This window comes from Cebus imitator, unplaced genomic scaffold, assembly GCF_001604975.1.
Source record: "Cebus imitator isolate Cc_AM_T3 unplaced genomic scaffold, Cebus_imitator-1.0 Scaffold48, whole genome shotgun sequence".
Taxonomy (NCBI): domain Eukaryota; kingdom Metazoa; phylum Chordata; class Mammalia; order Primates; family Cebidae; genus Cebus; species Cebus imitator.
In genome coordinates this window covers 1057802-1080938 of record NW_016107363.1, presented here as the reverse complement: position 1 = coordinate 1080938, position 23137 = coordinate 1057802, and the positions used below count along the sequence as shown (strand labels likewise).

General features: G+C 38.8%; 1 protein-coding gene across 11 annotated transcripts in view; it reads left to right on the top strand.

Annotated features, from left to right (window-relative positions):
• Positions 1–23137, top strand: part of ATXN7 (ataxin 7) — a 136331-nt gene that overhangs the window by 95810 nt on the left and 17384 nt on the right. For 9 of the 11 annotated variants that reach the window (XM_037738031.1, XM_037738032.1, XM_017527352.2 and 6 more), the window contains 3 exons: positions 18302–18554; positions 20551–20810; positions 21283–21365. In XM_037738031.1, the coding sequence (XP_037593959.1) occupies positions 18302–18554; positions 20551–20810; positions 21283–21365 (596 nt within the window). Of the gene's footprint in view, positions 1–1545; positions 6352–18301; positions 18555–20550; positions 20811–21282; positions 21366–23137 lie in introns of those variants that run through there. The other 2 variants (XM_037738037.1, XM_017527355.2) reach the window with 2 other exon arrangements.

The window sequence follows — 23137 nt, the reverse complement described above, 5'->3', positions numbered from 1 at the left end:
ATATTTATATATATGAATTATTTACAGTGTATGTATGTATCAGAACATTACATTGTACTATATATATAGAACTAGGGGAAAACAGTAGGGATTTTCTTTTTTTTAAAAAAAAGACGATAAAAATTAAGCAAGACATTGTTTTTTATATATATACATATATATATATGTATATATATATTTATTTAATATTCACCAGTGTCACTCTTGAAGTGCCTGCTACATACAGAAATCATTAGCTATTATAGGATGGCCATGCTTCAGCTTTAAAGGAGACATTTCAGGATGTAAATCCGTATTTTATTTATGTCTTCTAAAAAGTATTACCCCTGACAGTCATTTCACAAGACAAATTTGTACATTGACTATTTAAGATAAACACACCTGTGATTGCAACCCTACTAAGCTGTGGTCTTACATATGACCAGAAGAGGGAGTTTTTATCACTTCTTGAGGCTGTGGTACCTACTACCTGACTGAAATAATTCCTCTGATGTATGTACTAGTCCAAATCCATAAAACAAACTGGTTTGGAAGGGGCCCAATAGCTAAATTTAGCTATTTCCCTCATCCCACATTGTGTGTGTGAAAATCCCAGTCATGAGGTTTACTTCAAAGTAATTTTATACCTTTTCATCTTGTGCATTTGAATGTTGAAAACAAAAAAGAAAAGATAATCATTTCCATTTAAAATAAATTAGAATACAAACAGTAAACCCCTAAGATAGAGTTCACACAAGATAGAGTTCTTGATTTGTATTCTTTTCAGGTCCAAAATAAACTTTGGAATGAAATTTGTTTCATTGCCTTTTGTGCTTGATATAAACATTTTTAAAAGGTTGTTAGAACTTCCTTTATTTTTATTGAGACAGAGTCCTGTTCTGTCACTCAGGATGGAGTGCAGTGGTGTGATCTTGGCTCACTGCAAAGTGATTCTCGTGCCTCAGCCTCCTGAGTAACTGTGATTACAGGCTTGCGCCACCACACCCAGCTAATTTTTGCATTTTTAGTAGAGACAGAGTTTTGCCATGTTGGCCAGGCTGGTCTTGAACTCGACCTCAAGTCATCCTCCTGCCTCAGCCTCCCGAAGTGCTTGGATTATAGGTGTGAACCACTGTGCCTGGCCTACAACTTCTGATACTGAAGATTTCTAGTGAGCTTTAGAGGGTTAAGATGTTATTTTGCCAAAGTACCTAATAGGCCTTTTTCAGTGTTACTGAATGGTGGTCCGTTGCGCTACTTGTGTCTCAGTCTGCTTAGCCAAGCAAATGAATAGAGTAATAACAATCAAGATATACTTGTTTCTGTAATACTAGAATTTCTTTTCTTTTTTTTTGAGAAAGGGTTTCACTCTATTGCCTAGTCTAGAGTGTAGTGGCGCAGTCGTGGCTCACTGTAACCCCTACCTCCTGGGCTCAAGCAGTCCTCCCACCTTGGCCCTTCCAGTAGCTGGAAGCACAGGCATGCACCACCACAGCTAGCTAATTTTTGTATTTTTTGTAGAGGTGGGATTTCACTGTGTTGCCCAGGCTGGTCTCAAACTCCTGAGCTCAAGCAGTCCACCTGCCTCGGCCTCCTGAAGTGCTGGGATTACAGGTGTGAACCACCGCACTCAGCCAGAATTTTGTATTTCTTTAATTTTCTTCAGCTACCTTCACAGTGCATTTTTATAGCAAAAATTTGTTAGACCTGTTTCTTTATAGATTTTTGAATGGCATATGAATATATTAAATATATACACTTACATTTTTATATAAATATACAAATGTAATCATCTCCAGCATACTATTTTCAGTGCAGCCTACTTTTTCTTATTTCTTTGGCTCTTTCAACTTCCCTGCCTTCTCTAACTAGCAGTCCTCTGTGTGCTATAAACCATACGTACTCATTTTTAGTATGTAACTTAGTATGCATCCATCTATATTTTTCTCATGCTTCTAACTATACTGGCACATAGAATTATGTATTTTATGAGTAGGGGCTTTTGGTGATAGTTTTACAAAAAAAAAAATGGATCCTATTCGCACTTCTGCTTCTTTTTTACTCAACAATACCTGATGTAAATTCATGGACAGCCCTGGATAACACTAATCCCCTCTTTTTAATGGTTGCATACTACTCTAAGGTGTCGCTGTGCTGTAGCTTCCTCCGCCAGGCACTTTGTGGACACTGATTTTGTTTCTTGCCCTTTGCCTCTGTGAACCAAACAGCAGTAACCACTGTGGTACATACATACCTAATTACTGGTGGTTTAGTTTCTATGGGGTATAGTCTCAGGAAGGGATTCCTGGGTCACAAAAGGTAGTTATTTGCAGTGCTAATAGCTGCTGCTGCTGGATTGGTTTCTAAAAAGACTGTAATACTTTATATCTCTACCAGCCACTATGAGAGTATCTCCAAAGGAGTAGGTGTTGTATTTATTTTTCTAAGCTTCCATTTATTTTTCTAAAGCTTTTTACAATGTTCCTTAAACACACACACACATACACACACAAACATGATTAATTTTAATTTGAAGTAAATTTCTCAAACAAGCACGAGTCTGGGTAATATTTACTAATATGAGACAGATCTTTCAAAATGAGTGATTATTTCTCAAAATATTCATTTAAACAATTACAGGCAGTTTTCCTGGTATCTGTGGGAAATTTCATTCTGTATGAAATCTTATATGCTAGGATTCCTCTCTGCAAAATGTGAGGCCTCCTGGATGGTAACAGTTTTGAGTAATGCAAGTCCAAGGAAAAACTACAGCCAGTTTTATTTCTGATCTTGCTTTCCTCTTTGCTTTTGGTATGATTGGTCACCTTTTAACAGTGTTCATTGTGTGTTTCAAATAATGACTGGGCTGAGGTCAAACTGGGGTTAACTCAAAGCCTGTGTAAATCAAGCCATGAAGATATATTTTATTTGCCTGCCTTACAAACATGAAGTGTGGCTGAGCCCTGAAGAGCCATCCACCAAAAGATCAGCTAGAGGAAGGCTGCTGCATGGTTTTAGCCCCCAAGATGAATTATCCCCTTTTAAATTTCATCCCCCACCTCTCCTAATCCAGTGTGAGTACCTAATGAGCGCTGGATAATAACATAGCAACATTTCTAGGTGAAGCTAATCTGATTCTGGATAGCAGGCTTCCAGGCCTACAACTGAATGAATTGCCTGGTATTTCCAAGTTTGAAAATACTTTTTTCTCCTTTCAAGTGCTCCTTGGCAGCAGGTAAGGAATGTTAAAGCTCCTGTAAGTGCCAATTAAGACCAATTATAACTCGCCTGGCCTGCTGAGACAGTGAGGTGGAGTTAGTGGAGACTTGTATTCCTGTAAAATGGAGAACTGGCTTTCACCAATGACAGGAGCACAGTATTTCAGAACTGCTAGCAGCTTGTTTGTTGCCCTCCAAAACACTGAATGACACCTCTGCTGCTTCTCAAGGATTCAGTTTAGGAAATCCCAAAATTTGTAGGGGACTTGATAGAAACCTCAGTTTTTCTGTTTTACTTTAACTCTTCTTTCCTATCATCTATTCAGTTTCTCCTTGGTTGTAATCATAATAGCTAACATTTGCTGAACATTTAACAAGTGCTGGGCATTGCATTACCTGTGTTATCTCATTTACTACTCACTGTGCCAGGCTTGTTGGAAGAGGCAGTATCAGCCCTCAGCTCTCCAGAGTCTCTCACCCAAGGCTGTACAACTGGAAGTGCTCAGACTGCAGGCTGGCTGCCCCCTGAACCCAAACCTTGAGTGCTCCGCCTAGCATCCTGCAGGTTTGCTTCTTTGCTGCGAATAGCCTAATGCACAGAAGAATTTTTGTCAGTTCAAAACTCCCCTTTGTGTACTAGGATGAAATTGACATGTGTACACCATCCAAACCACAGCTGATACATATAATTTTTGGTCAGTGAGGCACGGATGTTATTCTATTAAGATGATATTTTAGTCTAGTCTTTTTTAAGTCTTCAGTCTTAAGTTTTTTCATAGGAAAAAAAGAAATACGACCATGTCCCCAGACCTAGACATTTATATCTGAGCCATCATATCAAAATAAATTTTATTTGGATAGGATATTAGGAAATGTTTTGAAGAAAATTATGATAATACAAAAGGCAAAAGAAAAAAAGAAAATTATGATTATGCTTTATAAGCAGAAAAAGCAGTATTTGTTTAAACATTTTATTGAGGGCATTACGAGGGGTACATGTGAGTGTTAAAACTTTAATCTGAGCTTTATTCTCAGTTTCTATGTATTTATATTATTGGTGTACAAAATTATATTTTCCTGGCTTATATGACTATTCATCTGTTTTTTGATGTAGGCCTTAAAGATAAAATAATTTTTCTCTTATTTATGCATGAACTTAAATGTAGATGTGTGTTTGTAGCATTTAAGAACATTTGCTAAAATTCACCCGGGTTTTCTTCAGGGTTGCAGAAAACCTTGATTCTTAGAACTGTCTTGGATTGGCTGACTCTCATAATGATACTTTTCCCCACTGGTACAATCACTATGTATGAAAGGGAATGTTAGAAAGGCAAGCATTTGTACTAGGAGGTCAGCAAGGACTCTGGTATCCCCTGTCGTACAGGTGCAGTGATAGGGAAGTGAGGTTTAGCTGGAGAAAGATCGTCCTACCTCTTTCTTTTCTGCCATTGATGGCATTAAGGAGGACTCCTCATCTACCCTTGCAGAGAGGGCAGGTGAAGTGGAGTGAATAATACTAAGAACTGTGGAAATCAGGTTGCACAGCCATAGAATTTTTTTTTCTAGCTTACGAAAAGCTTCTGTGAATTAACTTAAAAGTCTTATTTTCAATAATGAGCTTTTGAAAAGATTTGGAAGATGTATCCTCATCCTGTGCTTCTAAGGTTTGCCAATGGCTCTTCGCTTCTGTTCTTCTAGCATCTTTTCAGGACTACCATAGTTTTGGATATATGAATGTGACTGTAAAGAATCTGGAAAAAAAAATGTGGGTTTTAGAAAACCCCTGGATCTTAGTATTGCTGACATGGTTGGGATCTGAGTGCTTGTGAAAATAGAGCAGTGCAGCTACTGTTCTTTTGTTTTAGTCAGTTTAGAATTTGGTCTAATAGACATTTTCATCCCTCAGAACTCTTCCCCACCCCTTTCAGGCTAAATCATTTCCACACATATAATTCAGGACTTTTGCCAAACATTCTGTGTGGGGTGATGGGATTCTGTAGAAGAATCTTTTCCCACTTCTTTTGACACTTAGAAGAGTTCATTCTGAACTATCAGGTATCTAGATCATTGTTATCATAAAACTCAGATCACTGGGCAGTTTTTGCATGTCACGTGTGGGGATTTTTTGGCGTTGTTGTTGTTGTTGTTTTATTAGAACTCTGTCAGCTGGGCTAGAGTGCTGTGTGCAGTCGTAGCTCACTGCAGCCTCAAACTCCTGGACTCTTGCCTCAGCCTCCCGGGTAGTTGGGATTACAGGCATTAGCTGTTACACCCCATTCATTCCATGTCTATTTTACGGTAAGATTTGTTGATTGGGCAGAGAGAAGGAACGTGATAGGGATGAGGTAGTGAAACAGGCCAGAAAGACACTGTTTTCATGGGGGCACTCAGTGAAAGAAATTCTTGGATTTAAAAGTATGAAAGCTTTAGTCAGCCCTCCAATGATTGAACACCAAACTGGAGAATCAGGTGGATATGAAAGTATACATATTTTAGAAATATGCATAGAAAGTGGGTTAAGATTTTGTGTTACTAGATTTAGGAAGGAGTATGCTTAGGAATAATAAACTTGTTAAAAAATTTTAGCAAGTATAGATAGTATAGGAGAAATAAAATGTGGAAAAATGCTGCAGGTATTTTATAGAAATGTTTAACTTTAAGACCTTTAGGTCTACGAAGATGTGAAATGTAAATTTTTAAATAAATCATGTAAGTTTTGTAATATACCTGGTAGTAGCTGTGTCAGTTTAAGGGCATTCAGAAAAAAAATCAGAAAGTATAGTCGTTTGCATTTTAGCAGGTTAAATTTATAAATTCCATCTTCCCCAGTTTTGACAAGTTGCCTTTCAAATAGAAAGATTAATATACAACGGCCAGGACGCCTTGTATGACCATATTAGATGAAATTAGACTCCACCCCCTGTTTTCTGTTGATCTGCCAGGACCTTTGTAATTCAAGTGCTTTTTACAGTAGTAGCAAATGTTACATAAGCCCAAACATGGAGCATATTTGGAGTTGGTGGGCAGACCCAAATCATGATGCAAGCCTGCAGTAGCAAGTGTGCAATGAAGCACAACCAAATTCTGTGAATGGAAGGAAGCGAGACGCCTCTCCAAAGCAGCTCTTCTGCGCAGGAGCTGAAAGCTCCACTGGGTAAGTTTTCTGAGGCAGTTTTCAGAGGCTGGGCTTGGCTCAGGGCCCAGCTCTGGATGAGCCTGTGGACGGTGGGGTAGGTCTTTGCTAACCTTACACAGAAGCAAGGAGAGTTTGGAAGAGTTTGTGCAGACCTCTTTCCTCTTGGTGTTTGTCTTGCCCTGCCAGCAGGCCAGGAGGGCTGTGCTGCTCAAGTAGTGGAGGGAGGGAGCCTGCAGAGCTAGGGGATCAGAGTGGGTAATTGCAACCACAGGGATTAGCTGCTGCAAGCTGTCCACAGGAGCCATTCTGAAATGTCATTTGAGTGATCTGGCCAAAGTTCAGACACAGACAGGAGTCGAGTTTGTTATTAACTCCAACAAAATGCTGAGGTTTGCACCAAACAGTTCCCATATCTCAAAACAGAGAGAGCATTGGTTACGTCGCTCTCTAAAAATGGAGGAGCGTTGTAACACGCTTTAACTATTTTTTATCTTACTTGTGGTAAGTGAGGTTTCATGACAGGCAGTTTGCAGTGTTTCCTGTAGAATGTGTTTGAAAGCTGTTTTGTCAGATACTTCAATCCCACAGCAAAGTTTCAAACAGAACACTGTGTCAAGAGGAAGAACAACTTCAAAATACAAACAGTAACCCTGGGAAGTCATTCAATAACTTAAATTGAGTGTATAAAAATTTAATTATGGACCGACTGCCAGAAAAGATTATTTTTTTTTTTTCAGTTGTGTTATTAAGGTAGCCAACAGAGCTAAGCTGATTCTTCTTGGGTGGACGGGAAGGCTGCTGTCAATGTTAACCTTACCTGTCTTCAGACCTTCTGTCTTCATGCAGGAAGTGAGGTGTCAGTTGAGTTCTTTAGTTTTCAGGGGATTCAAATTTCATGCCTTCTGCAATAATGAGCTTGACCGGATGGTTTTAATTGAGGTTGAAATTTAGCTTCCCCATTGTAGGACTTTAAATACAAATAGATCTTAACCCTTTAAATCAAATTGCTGTGGATTCTCTATAGTTGGTTTTCCTTAAAACTCTTGTCGGACAGTTTAGGTTCATTGTTTCTGCATGTCACTTCTCATGTTTTATTAGTTGACAACCCTGGGCTGTAGGTACAGCAGATAGTGTTTCTGTCTTCAGAAAAAAAAAAAAAAAAAAAAAAACGTGTGTGGTAGACCCGTTGAAAACATTGGCATTCCTGAGCAATTAATCACTTATTCCTTATTAACAGAATGTAGAATGAAGGAAGCTTTTAGGCTGTGTTCAAAATGTTAGGTTTTTCTTATTTCCATATTCTGGTCTTCAGGTCTTCTGCCCTCCTCACCTAGAATAAAGTGATATAAAAAGGATATAAAACTAGTGGAAATAAGGATTGTGACAGGCTCAGTGAAGCACGTTTCAGCAGATGGTTTTGTCATTTTGTTGCACCTTACAGAGTTGCTCTTGTTTGTTGGACTGGGAAGTTGGTGATCCCTGTTGGGATTCCTACACAGAAATTCATGCCTTAAAAGACAAAACACAAACGACCAAACAAAAACAAGACAACTCCTCTAATTCGAGTTTTACCCTGTACCGTTTAGTCTCTCTCTTTTCATGTATATGTAAAAATTGGATTGGAGTGGTAATGACTGTGTTTTTTTTCTTTACTTGTCTTTTTGCATTTGATAATAGCCCATATGTTTCATTTGGGAAAAATGGCGACTTAGAGCAAAATGCAACTATAGAGATACTTGTGTAAGGACTGAGTATGTTTGATGCTAAACTACACATAATATAACACTTTGGAAGGCTAAACTTGTAAAGGTAAATTGCTGAAATTCTAAGGTGTTTTTTTCCCTAACACATAGAGGAATAAATCAGAAGTAGATAGGCTAGTGGATTTTCGTTTGGACTCTTTTTTTCTTCTCACATGTTGGTATCTGAGGAATAGAAACAGTTCAAATGAATGATGGTGTGAGAGAAAGAAAGGGGAGTGAAATTTTACAAAATCATGTATATTACTCAGATAGTGAAGTCATGTTTGTTTCAGGCAGGGTGATTTATTGCTCTACCCTGTCAGCATCATTTGGGTAACACTGTGCTGAGGATAACAGAGAGAAGTCCTTATGGCTGTTAGCAAAGTAGAAGTGTCAGCCAGCATGTCATTCATTGTGTGGTGTCTATAGTCAGAAACGGTGACAGCAAGATTACAGAGGTGGCATAAACGGTTGGTCGTGTTATGCTCAACAGCAACAGCAACCTTTTCCCAAAAGGTACTTTCCCTAAGTGTGTGTATGCCTGTGTTAGAGAGGATGATAACCCTTGGGTCAAAAGTCTGCACCTTGAACCAGGATTTCAGGAGCACAGGAAGGGCGCCCTTCAGGAGCTTAACTGATCACTCCGACCACTCTGTTTTATTTAAGACAAGCTGTTTTATGGGGGAAAAAAAAAAAAAAGGAATGTTACCTTCACAGCTGAGGCGATCACCTGTTTTAACATTCTGTATATTCTCTTTTTCGCTATCATTCCATCTTTTTCAATAAAGCATTTGGATTAATTTTTTAAAAGCCCTTTTACAAATGTTTGCAAAGAGCTACAAGTTAAGCAGGCAGGGAAGGAGTATCCCCCAGATAGTCAATAAGTTTTTCATATTTCTCACATACTTGAAAGCAGAGTTCAGAAAGAAGAGTCCTCTTGGGAAGAATTCCTGGCAAGAGGATTGTTTGAGGTTGCCATATTTCTGCTCCTTTCTTAGCAACATTATTTACAATCCATTCACGCCTGTCCCTTCCCCCACCAGAGTGGAGTCGTTCTCCCTTGTAATCTGCCCTTTGTGATCTGTTCTCTTTCATGCAGCCAGTGTGAATGGGTATGCTGTAGTGCACGCTCTGCCCAGAGACGTGGAAATGCCAAGAGACCCGAATACTTTAGTGGGGCCTTTATTTCTGTCATAAAGCACTGACTTGAAGAGCTTGATAATTTGATTAGGACCTTTGGTGAAAAGTTGTTTCAAGTGGCCCAAGTGCTATAAATGACTCTCTTTTCTGCACTTTCCCCTTACGTTTTAATTTAAAAGCACCTCCGCATTACAGGGAGGAGAGATGAATTTGGCAGAGGTAGCAGTTGGAGACTAATTTGTTAGGGCAGCCAGTGTTGAAATCATCCTTTTCAGTTAAATCTCTCTAGTGGAAATGATGCCGAGTGCTTTGTGGTAAGGACTTTTTCTTTCTCAGTGTTTTGCAGTGCCATTTGTAACCCACCTAAGCATGCTCTGAAGTTGCCTCCCAGCCCCAATTTTGGCTAATTGTCCTTTGAGACACTGCATGTCAGAGGTCAGTTCTGAATTCCCTAACTTGAGATTTGAATATTCCAGGAACAGTCCCACCAACTTGCTTCCTTTTCAGCAATTAGACTACACTCAGCTCTCTCTGGAATAGTTTCATCAAGTGCCTGGGGAACCTAAAGAAATTGGATCAAAGATAAAGCAGATTTAGGATTAAAAAGAACCTGTGACAACAGAGTGGATGGAGTAGGATCGTGTTTGCTTTTCAGGCCACATGTGAGTGCTTTTAAGAAGAATAAGAAAATTTAGAGGAAAAAGTTGACAATAACGAAAGTAGTGAGGAAATATTAAATGCTTAATGTTCATATGTAGTCCATGGTGTGATTTTTTTTAAGGGTATACTAAGTATTTTTTAATATGAGAAAAAATATATGTACTGTATATATAAAACTTCTACATCAAATGCAAAGTCATTCTTTTTGAGATATTATTGCTTGGGATAATGCTAAATTAGTGCCTACTCAGCCACTGACTTTTTAAAATATATTAAGTAAATAATAGTCTAGATACTGTGCAGATTTGGAAAAGGATCCAAAATATGTTTTAGTTGTGAATAATGAAAGTTTAGGGAAAGCACTAGTGTGCAGCAAAGTAGATGTGTAAGAAAGAAGTGCTGAGTTTTTTTTTTTTTTTTTTTTTTTTAAATGCAGTCTTAATTTCTAGTCTGCCTCAGGTCCCACTCTTGGGTGTTTTCTTAAGGAGTAATAATCCTTGTGGAAGACACATGATACCAATTGACATCTCACGAATGGTGTTTGGTGGCCTGGAAATGGAGTATGACAGTTTAGATTAATTGGGATCTGTATAATAACAAGCTCCAGTTATTTTTCAATCTGGACGTAAAAATAAACTGTAAATAATTTTGTGAAGGGACAGCGTAATGAATGACCTAAAGTTTTTAAACTGAGCTTTTGTTACTTACTGTGACTGGCCAAAGACTGTGTGTGTTTACCTATGTTTTACATTTTATAGCCATGTATAACCTTGATTATTGAAAGTCCTTGCTTTAAATGGACATTATCATGGGATGTTTGTGGAATGGAGCTGTCAGAAAGCATGAAATTGTGCATTCCTTGAAGCATGCGTTGGTATTTTTCATAAGATCTGTCCATGTAAAGTGCACACTGTTTAACGTTTACTGACTGAGTCTATCCAAAAGTGTGAGTTTCATTTAAAGAAAAATATGTGGGTTTTACTTAGAAAATCTGCCCCAAATTTCCACCTTTGACTCTGTAAACTGAATTTGAGACTTGATCTTCATTTTATTCTACCTGCAGTTCTTCCTGAGTGTCTCCTGAGTTCTGTGAGGAAAATGAGCCATCCTTTTATTTGTAAATAAGTTTAACTTGAATGAATATTCTGTGTGGTGTGAATATGCTAATGTTTAAATGAATTCTTAAAATTGTTCCCCTGAGATCTTAAATTAGAAGAGATTGATTATCTTCCTGAAATGGCATATAAAAATATGTAAACTAAATCCTTACCACACTAGAGAAGATAACTGGATAGGAAAGAGGGTTTGGTTTGTTCTTAAGTGATTTCTGCCTGCTTTAGAAGTCAGGAACTGTTATTTGCGAGTACTTCTCTGTCTAAAGAAATAAGCCTGTAGCTGGCATCAACTAAGCTAACAAGGGTATCTGTCTTATGCGCTATTGAATTCCCACTACCTGGTCCATAGGAGGCTTTGTGCTGCAGGCTTTGCAACTCTTTATCGTTTAATCCCCAGCAGCCCTGCAAAGTAGGCTTGGCAGTTGAAGATGCTGCCAACGAGGATGGAGTGAGCTGGTTGCCCAGGGTCACCCAACTAGTAACTGGCAGAGCAAGGATATGAACCCACATACCCCTGACTCTAAAGTTCTTGCCCTTTTCAGGTAATCTTTTGAGAAATTAGTCTATTTGATTTGGATTCTATTCAGGCTGATTACTCAGCCCATACATACCAAGACTGTACCCAACAGCCGTGAGCCTCTGCTGACAAGGTGACCATAAACAACCTGAGAGTGACTAGAAGCATGCATGTTGTATTGTGTATTGGTTGGTGGGTCTAGCCTTACCTTACTCAACAGGTGTTTGCTGATAGTCTTTTGTAGAGCACACTCATCTGGAAACTGTGTAAGTTGATTGTTTTTAGCCAAGCTATAAACACAGCCCCGAATGGCACATTCTGTCACAATTCAGTCTTCAAACTGATGGAGGATTTTTCTTCTTGGTCACTCTGCAAGCCAGGGATGCCCGGCCAGCGATGCCCTGCCTGGGCCTCCCTTGGCCATGCTGGGTGTGCCACAGCTTGCCTGTGTTATAGGTTCTACCTGTGTTTGGTGGTTCCTGAGCTCTTGTATTGCACCCAGGAAGAATAAGGATATGTAGAACATTGGAGGGTGAGAAGGGTGGAGAAGAATTTTATTGAGTGATGAAAACTGCTTTCAGCAGAGAGGGGACTGGGGGAGAAGGGAATGATTCGCCCATGTGGTGGCTGGGTCAGGGGCCCTTTATGGACTCAGAATGGGGCATGCGTGCTGATTGGTTTGTGAGTATGCAAAAATGTTTAAACTGAAGGCACAACTCAAAGGTGGGTATGAGAGTGTAGAAAAACCAATTTGGAAAGGGTAGGTATATATAAAATAGGTGAAGGCTGGGGACCAATCAGAGAAAAGTGTGCCAAACAGGCATACAAATTCTCAATCAAGTCCAAGGATTTAACTTGTAGCTTGGCTTTCAGGTTTTAAATTGTCTTCGACTTGGAGGTGGGATTTCATCAGAGACCTTCCCCTGTCTATCTAGGCATTTGTCTACCTCTATCAAAATCACATTGGATGCCTTAAGGTCCTCCAAGCAAAAAACTGCTACACTGGCTGACATACCCATAGCTGATTTTTAGGATAGCAACTTCCAAAATGGAAAGATGAAATCTAAAACAATCTGAATTTCCCTTAAACATATTCTGTATCTCAACCTGAATATACCAAAAAACTGTCATCGATGACAGATATTCAGCCTATAAAAACTTGTATGCTGACAACCTGCTTTTGCTGAGCACTTGGGGAAGATAGGCTTCTTACTGTTTTATGCCCCAACCCTCACCTTTACCCCTGCTTTCGGATCATGTATTATATGATTTGCTAATAATGCCATTTAAGAATAGGCAAGTTGCCTTGTGCTTTCACCCAAGTGTTAGAGTCAGTCTGCCTGGGATTGCATCCATCTTCGCCTCTTTGGTAACCACGTGATGTTGGACAACTGACTTGAGTCCTTTAAAGCCTTGGCTTCCTCATCTGGAAAGTGGGGATAATGATAGTATCTGCTTTGTTAGAAAGATGGTTAGGATTGAGTGAGATAATCCATGTAAATCCCATAGCATGGTGCCTGGCATGTGGTTTCTACACAATATACAGTAGCAGCTGTTGTTGATGATGATGTTGTTGTTGTTGAAGGTGAGATTTCTTATCAGCCAGTTGTTTGGATTGTAAAAGATTAGTAAAAGGTTTTTATTAAGATACAGAAAAAGAGCCCTAAGTAAAGGGTATGGGAAGATTTGCAGCTTGTGAGTTACCATGAAGTGGTGGGAAGAGGTTATCTGAAATTGGATGAAAAATTGTAGCATCATATGTGTTTGGATGTGGTTAATAACACCTATGGTGGTGAACTGAGGTAGATAGTAGAAGTTTGAGGGGTGTCCATTTTGTGTTTTCCCACATGGCTCATTTTAACCAGGTGCAGTTTTCTGTGTTCACCTAGTCTTTCTTACAGACAAAAATCATGACAAAGCAAATGCAAAATTTCAATATGTTCAAATTGTTTCTTTGAACACATTGAATTTGACAAATTTGGTGACTTTGAAGTGCATTTCCATTCTCAAAACAAGCTTTATAGTAGAACTGAGGTTATTAAAGTTCTGTGAGGGTTTCTTAGTAGTTAGCCATTTGTATGATACCCATTGAGAATGGGACAAATTGATACTATGCTCAGGAATGATAGTATGCCTTGCTTTATTTTGGCATGTGTAAAATTGAGACCAGAGCACCAGATTTTTCTTCTTTAGAAGTATGTATTTGATAACCAAGTAAACTGTATTCATTACAGAAAAACAATACACAAACGTTTTAAAAAATAGAGCTATAATCCAAGAAATAACCACTTTTTAAAAAGCTTGACATATATCCTAGATTATTTTCAAGAATGAATGTTAATATTTGGAGTTATAATTTGTTTTGATTGCTTTTTAGATTTATGCCCCAATTTTGACACTTGCTCATTATAAATTATTTTTAGTTGTTTTCAGAGCACTATTTATGGTATAAAAAGGTCTGATTATTTGCTTTGAACTCCTTTTTGCTGTGTACCTGGGTGTTAATACTTATTATAAAGAAAAATATCTCAGCATGAATTCAGAATTAAAAGCTCAGTATTCTGGGTTGCATTCTATTTTGGAAGACCTATAGAGAGTTGTCCATTCTCTTAGACCACTAATATCTTGCCCTTGCCAAGCAAGAGACATATTGAAGCCACAAGGGGAAGGAACCCCATGAAGCTCCGTCTCCCTCTCTTCTCCTCAGCACAATACACACATACACACTTAGGCGTGTTTGTCTTTCTTTGTCTCTGCTCTTTCCTTGTGTCTGTACTTGCCTGTCAGTTGGCCTGTCTCTCCCTTGCTGGAGCCATTCATCATGCCCTCCTCATTCAGGGACACAGTGTGCTTTCTCTGGGATGATGCCAGATCCTGGAGAGAGGAGCGCTTTGAAAACTCAACTTGGACTCCCCAGCAGACCACATTGCAGTTATGCTCAGCATCTGGCCACCACTTTGTCCGTTTGATTTAGGGTCCCTAACCCTACCTGTAGTTTGCCTATTTCTCTTCTGATCTGGGAACAAACACTTTTTTAAAGCTAGATAAAATTTTACGAAAAATAAGAAGTCACAGTGAAAGGATGAGGGGAGTCCAACTTAACTATAATTAAATTTGGTTTTGCTCCTTGCTTTCTTGTGGGGGTACGGGGACGCCAGATGCTGTACTTTTCACAGAACAAGTTTCCAGTCCATGATGTTAAGGAACAGCTTAGTTCAGTAGCATGACAAGAATTCGAGCTGGCACTTTTCAGCCAGAATCTTAGTTACTTCCACACACCACACACACACAATCTGTTTCAAGTTTTAGTGAATGAAAAATTCACATGATAGATTGTCATTCTTAGTTTTTAAATAGTTTTTACTGTTATTGAAGTAGAAAATAGAATTTTTTGGAAATATCATTGATACATCAGCAGACTTTTAATGTTAGGAAGCTTTGAACCTTGATTTTCTAGTGCTGAATCCCATATTAAGAGTTAATTGGCAAGAAAAGAAGATGTTAACTAAAGAAAATAGGGAGGATGGCAGTGATGGGAATATAAAATTGAAAGTACAAACTTAGTTACAGTCAGTTCTGCTATAACACAACATGCATTCCTAAAAAATTACTCCACAATGCAAAATTATGCAACAAAAACCACATGAGGCTTATTGGGAAAACAGGGTTATGGCACAACATTCAAAGACTTCATCAGTGACACACACAGAAAAACATAGGAACCTAATGATAATGGTAGCACAGTCTTAACAAATGTTAAATGGTCAAAAAAAAAAATACATAAATACTAGAATAAACATGGCAGTTACCTTGAAAAGATCTGGCATTTGCTTGTGGAAGGCTTGGGAAGGGTTGCAGCTTGACCGTGAAGTGGTGGAAGGAAGTTTTCTGAAATTGGATGAAAAACTGTAGCATCAGATGTGTTTGGATGTGGTTAATAATACCCATGGCGGTGAATTGAGGGTGGGTAGTGGAAGTTTGAGGAGTGTGCATTTTGTGTTTTCCCAAGTGGCTCATTTCAACAAGGTATAGTTTTCTGGGTTCACCTAGTATTTCTTACAGACAAAACTTATGAAAAAGCAAATACAAAATTTCAATATATTCACATTGTTTCATAGTATATCAGTGGCTTTGAATACATTTGCATTCTCAAAACAAGCTTTGTAACACAACTGAGGGTATTTAATTTGATCAAGAATTTTATCTAATCATTTGATCTTCAAAGAAAATACATCACATATTTGCTCTGAGACACCTGCTTGGGAATTGATAACTAGAGTGTACTTCTTAAAAGTCAGAGGTTCTAGTTGAGTGTTACCTCTGTCATCTGCATACCATAGACATGCTATTCCTTTAGTGCATTGTTTCAGGGGGTACATGACGATTTTTGTAGATAAACATGGATGAATATTTTAATGTTTAGTTATGTTTATATAATAAGCTTATTGAACTTGAATTTACTGTTTAACAGATGCTCTTGTTTTGGAAAAATCTATCTCATCTGAAGATAGAGGTGCCCTGCTTCACCCTGGGGCCCATCTGGAAATGGATTGGCGGGGGGTGTTCAGGTTGTCTTTGGCAGACGAGCACTACTGGTGATTAAGCAGTAAGAGACTAGGAATACTAACATTCTTGAAATCCTGTATGAAGAATTGTCCCGTCCAAAATACCAGTGATGCCCCCATGAGAGACTGGCTAATATTAAAGAGGAGGAGGAAATGATGGAATTGATAATGTAAATTAAAATGTTGAGTAAAAGTTAGTATTTTATGTAGCTTTGGTAAGAACAACGAAAATAGTTTGCACTTGATGGAAGTTTGGAAAGCACTAGTTGAGGACAAGTACTAGCAGTGAACTTTATTTGACAAACCGTGTAGTGCCTTATACCATGTAGTATTCTCAGTGCAATGCAGATGCTAACTTACTCAGCTGTGGTTAATGGTTCTTGAGGCATTAGCCTAGTCTAGGGCAGTGTCTCAACTATGGCTGCACAGTAGAATCAAACAGGGAAACTTGTCAAAATCTGGATGCCTAGTCTACACTCCAAATGAATTAAATCACAGTCTCTGAGGGAGGGACCTATGCATTAGTGTTTTTAAAGCTCCTTATATTATTGCAGTGGATAGCCAAGGTTGACAACCACTGGTCTAGGGCCTTCCAAAAATCACTCCTTTTCACAAGAAAAGCTTTACCAGTCATGCAGAAGTTAATTGAAGACCTCTGTCCCATGCCTTACAGAGAAAGGTGATAGAGACATGGCTCACAGAAGCTCTATCGTCTGAAGCAGGTGACAAAACGGCAAACACATGTTTACGGTCCTGGCTGACAAGTGCTGATGCTTGAAAGTATGTTCAGAGTGTTTTGGGATCATAAAAGAGAGTAAAACTAAAATTTAAAAAAATCATCAGATGACAAATTTAGAAAACTGTTAAACTGAATTTATTTTAGATTTTTCTTCCTTATACACAACTTTCATATTGGAGTGAACAAAAAACAAAAGGCACTTATAAATCACTGTCAATTTAACCATCTTAGCTTGATTGTAGCCTTTGTGTAGCTGAGTTGGAGAATAGGTATTTGAATTTTGTCTGTACATGATAGCTAGGATAATAATTTTGTCCTGGTGTGGAACACACTCTAAAGTACTTCATAAAGCATCATTGAAGTACTGCCCTTTCAGGAATAAGTCACCATAGGTTTACCAAGAAGCTCAGGACTGCTATAAGAAGACCTTTGGAAATAAACTGCTGAAGTCTTACTTGGCGGTATTGAGTCTCATGTACCTAATGTTTTAAGTACTCATATAGCTCCTGTATTGTGATAAATCATTGTTGGATCACATGCATTTTAAAATTTAGAGTTAAGCAAATGTGTAATTTTAAATTAATTAATTAAAGGCAGCCATTGAGGCATTCAAGTGGATAAAATTACCAAATAATTTACTTGTTTCTGATGGTAACATTCTTCAGCAGCTCTTGATTTATGTTAGTGTGGATTACCTTACTCTGAGAAAACCTGATTCTCCAGTGGATAGATTTATTTTCAGCTAAACCTTTGTAGTCTATACTTAACCATGAATTACTTCCTGGTTTAAAAAACAGGCGTAGCTATTTGTGGTATTTTTGCCTTGCGCCTTTGGCATCTTAGTGGTGTGAACCGGAGCTATGCCATCTGTAGTCAAGTGAGATTATTTTAAAAAGGGGTGGGGGGTGGGGAGTAAAATGATTCACTGGAAAATTTCAGCACAGATTCTTAAGGAACGGTAAGATAACCCTAGAAACATTCTTATTTGGTGTCATATGCTGGTAGTGATAGGGGAAAAAAAAAGAAGGTACAACTTGTTTCTTAAGATTTTGCTATTTTGAAAATCAGAGAGGTGCTGTGTTAGAAAGGAAGAAAGAACTGCATGCAGTGTCAATTAGCAGAGCTCTGCAGTTGAATGAATAATTTTCCTCTCTTAGTGTGAGTTGGAGCCAGTGAGGTTCATTTCTAGCATGCAAAACCCAAAAGGCAATATTCTCATATTTAGGATGGTTGTTTAATTTCCTTATGGGTATACGTGATACAACTCTTTATGCTGCGATACTTCAGAAACAGGAGGACCAGTTCCTAGAATGTTAAGTAAGTCTGTGGGGCCTGGATAAGCCATTTCTGAAAGCTGCTGGGTTTAACATATCTTCACTTGATGATATATTAATTATATATATTGATTATATTGGTTTCAGGGAATTCTTCCAGAATTACATTTGAGATTTGTCTGAAACATATCTTTTTTTCTTCGTTTTCATTTTCAGAAAGAAGACATAGCTCATCCAGCAAGCCTTCTTTGGCTGTTCCTCCCACTTCAGTATTTTCCTTCTTCCCTTCTCTGTCCAAAAGCAAAGGAGGCAGTGCAAGTGGAAGCAACCGTTCTTCCAGTGGAGGTGTTCTTAGCGCATCCTCATCAAGTTCCAAGTTGTTGAAATCGCCCAAAGAGAAACTGCAGCTCAGGGGGAACACCAGGCCAATGCATCCCATCCAGCAAAGTAGAATCCCCCATGGTAGAATGTGAGTATGGCCAGGAGGGTTTTTAAAGCCTTCCTGCTGGAAATGGAACTGTGTACATCAGTGGCATCTGAGAGTGCCTGTGAATAATATAAAAGAGAGCCCACTTGGGGAAGAATTCAAATGTGTGTTATATTATTTCTCGATTTTTCCCTATCATGTCATAGAAAACTTTTCAGAGTAGTAATAGCAATGATTATAAGGTTAATAATATTTATTGATCCATTCTTGGGGGCTAGCTACTGAAACCTAACTTTATGTGTATACTGTATCACTTATCACAACAACCCTATGGAATAAATACTGTTATTATCCTCGTTTTCCAGATGAGGAAAAGGAAGCCTAGTGAGATGGGGGAGTTTTGTACAAGAAGGCCTCAAGACACATAGGTCTGGATTTATGTCCCACTTTTGTCACTTTTTAGCTGTAGGGATTTGGGCAAGGCACTGTTTCTTTCTGAGTCTAAGAATAACAGCAACTGTGTTGGGTTATTAGGAATATTCTAGTTAATATATGTCCAGCACCTAAGTGTCTGGCCATAGGAGACAGTTAATGAATGGATATTGGCACTCCTTCTACTGCTGCTGTTGATGATAGTAATGACAAAAAGCTGCAGAGATTCCCAGACGCTGCTATATAATTTTCTGGGGTCTGCAGAGCAAATAGGGAAGCAGTGCTTCCTCCCCTCAGCCTTAGGTTCACATCACAGCAGTGATGAGGGAAGACTGAAGGGGGTTCACACCTGCCAAGTATGGCTTTGGCAAGTTTCCATGGTTGCTCAGTAGATTGGCAGGCTTCTTGAGGTCACGTGAGGGAGTGGCCATGCATTCCCATGAAAACATACCTCGCCTTGTCTTGGTGTCCTTTAGCCTGGTGGCGGGTGGCTTTTCCCGGGCCCGCCTGCCTTTGGAGGTCATAGGTCCAAGGTCTGGTAACCTGGTTAATCTCAGGGCGAGGTCCAGCACCTGCTGCTGCATAAAGACCTTGCCAGCTGGGAGAGGATGTGACATCTTGCAGTGTCTCTGCTGCTCTCAGGCTTACAGCTGTTTGGGGCTGTTTGTTCTGGTGGCTAAGCCCCCACCCCCTTTTATTCCGTCAGAAGTATAGTACAGCAAGTTTGGTTTTTGTTCCAGGAGCTGTCTCAAAGCCAGAAAAACTGCCAGTGTTGTGTGTAAGTCACTGGCCAGCTTAACAGCTGTTTGAACACTGACTCCACTGAACAAAGTTTACACAACCTCATTGATTCAGATCGTCTTAACTTAGAGCTAGGGCTTTAGATAGTAACCAGGACAGTTGTTAGCTTCCTACCAGTATTTTCAGTTTTACCAAGCAAAATGATAGTGTCAATAAAGTTCCAAGATTCTTTTCTTTGTTAGTGACACAGGCATTCCCAAGCTTCTGTCATAGAAACATTTTTCAAGGACTGGAGAATTACCACTTTAGTAACACAACATATGTTTATTAAACACTGGTCTCCCTTATTGACAGAAGCAAAGAACCTCTTTGAGATATGTTTTTAAGCATGTTTGAATTCTCCTAAGTCTTTAGTGACATTTGTTGGAAATACTTGCTCACTTAGAAGTTTACTTTGTTTTGATGAATTCTTTCTTAAAAATGGCAGTCCTAGAAAGATTCTCCAAGGGTTCTCTAGATAGTGTTTGGTTCTTTTAGACCCTCCTTCTCATGTTTCGCTTCTTACAGAAATTGCATTGCATTGGGTACCAGGTCTAAGGCTCCCATAGGCTCATGTGTAAAATTTTTCTGAAATGATAAAAGACCAGGTAAATTTGATGGTCCACTGAGGGTTTTGCCTCACCAGAAGGGCTATAGACTTAATAAGTGTGAACCTTACTAACAAAATTCATAAGGAGCCTCCAAGAGGCTGGCCCTCTTCAGCACTTGGATAGACCCAGGCTCTACCTCATCCCTCTGGCTCACCATTCACCTGGGGGCTGCTGGGGCACTCAGGCACTGGTTTTCTCACTTCCTTCTATGACAGCATGACGCCCTCTGTGAAAGTGGAAAAGATTCATCCGAAAATGGATGGCACACTACTGAAATCTGCGGTGGGGCCAACCTGTCCTGCTACTGTGAGTTCCTTAGTCAAGCCTGGCCTTAACTGCCCCTCAATACCAAAGCCAACCTTGCCTTCACCTGGACAGATTCTGAATGGCAAAGGGCTTCCTGCACCGCCCGCTCTGGAAAAGAAATCTGAAGACAGTTCCAGTAATAGGAAATTTTTAAATAAGAGATTATCAGGTAAGTTCAAATTTTCTTTCTTCATAATGCTTTTCTACATATTAAATGGGCATTTATGGGGAGCAAATCAACTGCAATCTAGAATTCCTATTTTTAAACCTGGTCAACTTTACCTTTAAGAGGAAGTTCCTTAGTTAATATGCTTGTTCTCTTCACTCTTGGTTTTTAAAGAGCATGAGAATGTGTGTGTGTATGTAGATCATATAAAAGTAGCTTTCTAGTGGTGTATTTCTGAAGGAAATAATACAGACTTAAACAATATCTTTCCTATCATCTGATGGCAGTAGTCACCCAGTGTCTTAGTGATGTTGCTGCTTTGTTGCAGTGCTCACATGTTGTATATTCTTTATTTATTGATAATGTGGATTTTATTCCAGCTATAATTTAACTTGATTTCTTCTATTTTCTTACTTACAAAATACATGGAGGAGAGTTTGGCAGTCCACATGTAATGCCTGTGTTCTTTTGACAGAAAGAGAGTTTGATCCTGACATCCATTGTGGGGTTATTGATCTCGACACCAAGAAGCCCTGCACCCGGTCTTTGACATGCAAGGTAGGTGGACTTCTAAAAGTCAAGCCGACTGTCCTGTTAAAAACGGGAGACTGGGATGTACCACACTATTCCCAAAGTCTCTCTAACCCAGAGAGGATGCTCTGGGGATTGTTCTGAATGGTGTAGGTGAGGGAATAACTTGGTTTTGTTGAAGAAAGCCTCAAATTGACAAAATGTGAAGTGTGTTATAAATTAAAATCTTGACAGAGGTTTTGTTTCTAATGAGCAGTGTTGAATCCAGGGGAACAGTGTTCTTTCCCAGTCTGTTATTTTTAAAGACTTTGAATATTTCCACACAGAAATTTAATATGAGAGGCTATCCTTGACTGTCGTTTAAGTAATACTGACTTAAAGCAAGTCCAGAAATTTCCTTTGCATGTGTATGAACATTTAAAAAATGTGTAACCCATGGTTCTTAAATTTTAAAGGACGACTTTTTGAAAAGTCTGTGACTTTAAGATAGCCCTATTTTCTAGTTTAAAAAAAAAAAATACTGCAAGTCAGGAATACCTGTAAGTCCCAGCTTGTGGGGAGGCTGAGGCAGAAGGATTACTTGAGTCTGGGAGTTCAAGTCTGGCCTGGATGACAATATGATACCTATCTCTTTTAAGAGAGAGAGAGAAAAAAAATAGATAAAATATATTAATAATTTATGTACAGTCTAAGAAAATGTAATGGTCTTCCTTTTTGCTCTGGGATCTTCCTTATTTTCTTTAAAATGGCAGTATGCTAATAAGAAGGTGGTATATTTGCTGAAAAGTAAGGATTATTGATTTGGGGGTGGCTTCAGGTCATCGGTAAACACCTCTACATAAATGAGCATATGTGCATTTTGTCCCCAGCTATCCTCCAGAAAGATTCAAGAAGTATTAAAAGTCATTGCTTTGAAGTGTGTAATTTTAAAACATTGGAGGGATAGAGAGTGAAAATGATAAAAGTTAGCATTTCCTTCTAAAAATTAATAAAATTATTAGTGTTTTATTTTACATTTTATTAAAGTGTATTTGTATAAAGGACTTTGGGCCCTGCCCCACCCCCGAACCAGTGGAGGCATGTTACAATCTTCTGGAGTGGGGAATTTTTAAGTGGTTCTTATTTTAATTTAAGCTTCTAATTTAATTTTAATGTATAGATTTTGTCTCACAACAGTGGTTCAGAGCTTTTTTGGGAAGAGGGTTGGTCAAGAGTGCCTTTATCTCATTTAAAAAAAAAAACAACAACAAACCATGGTCCATATTCCCAGAATAAAATAGTGCATACACATATACATTCTGAAATTTTCTGTCTTGGGTTATTGGACACCCCACTCTAAGCCCATCCTTGGATTTCTAGGTTAAAAACTCTGTTAGAACAAACTTCTTTTGTTTTGTATAGGGTACTAATTGAACACACAGTGGTGTAGTGGTGGTGGTCTATGAAGATAGCCATCTGAGCTCTGTAGAATTATGTCAGTTTTAGCTTGCCCTTAAGAGAATGTGTGAAAGCATGCCTCAGCCCTGCAACATCATGATTAGTACTTATCATTCTCTTTCTGCCCTCTTCCTGCCTCTACCCGGCTCTCAGTAACATGGATTTCTCAATAGTATAGTACCTACGGGCAATGAGGTGTGCTTTTTTAAAACCCAAGATGCTCTTTTTAAATCATTTATAGAGTGTGGCAAGGAACCACACCTTTTTTCTTTCTTTCTTTCTTTTTTTTTTTCCCCTGAATTTTATTGTGATGAGAACACTTAACTTGAGATCTCCCCTCTCTTAACAACTTTTCAAGTGTG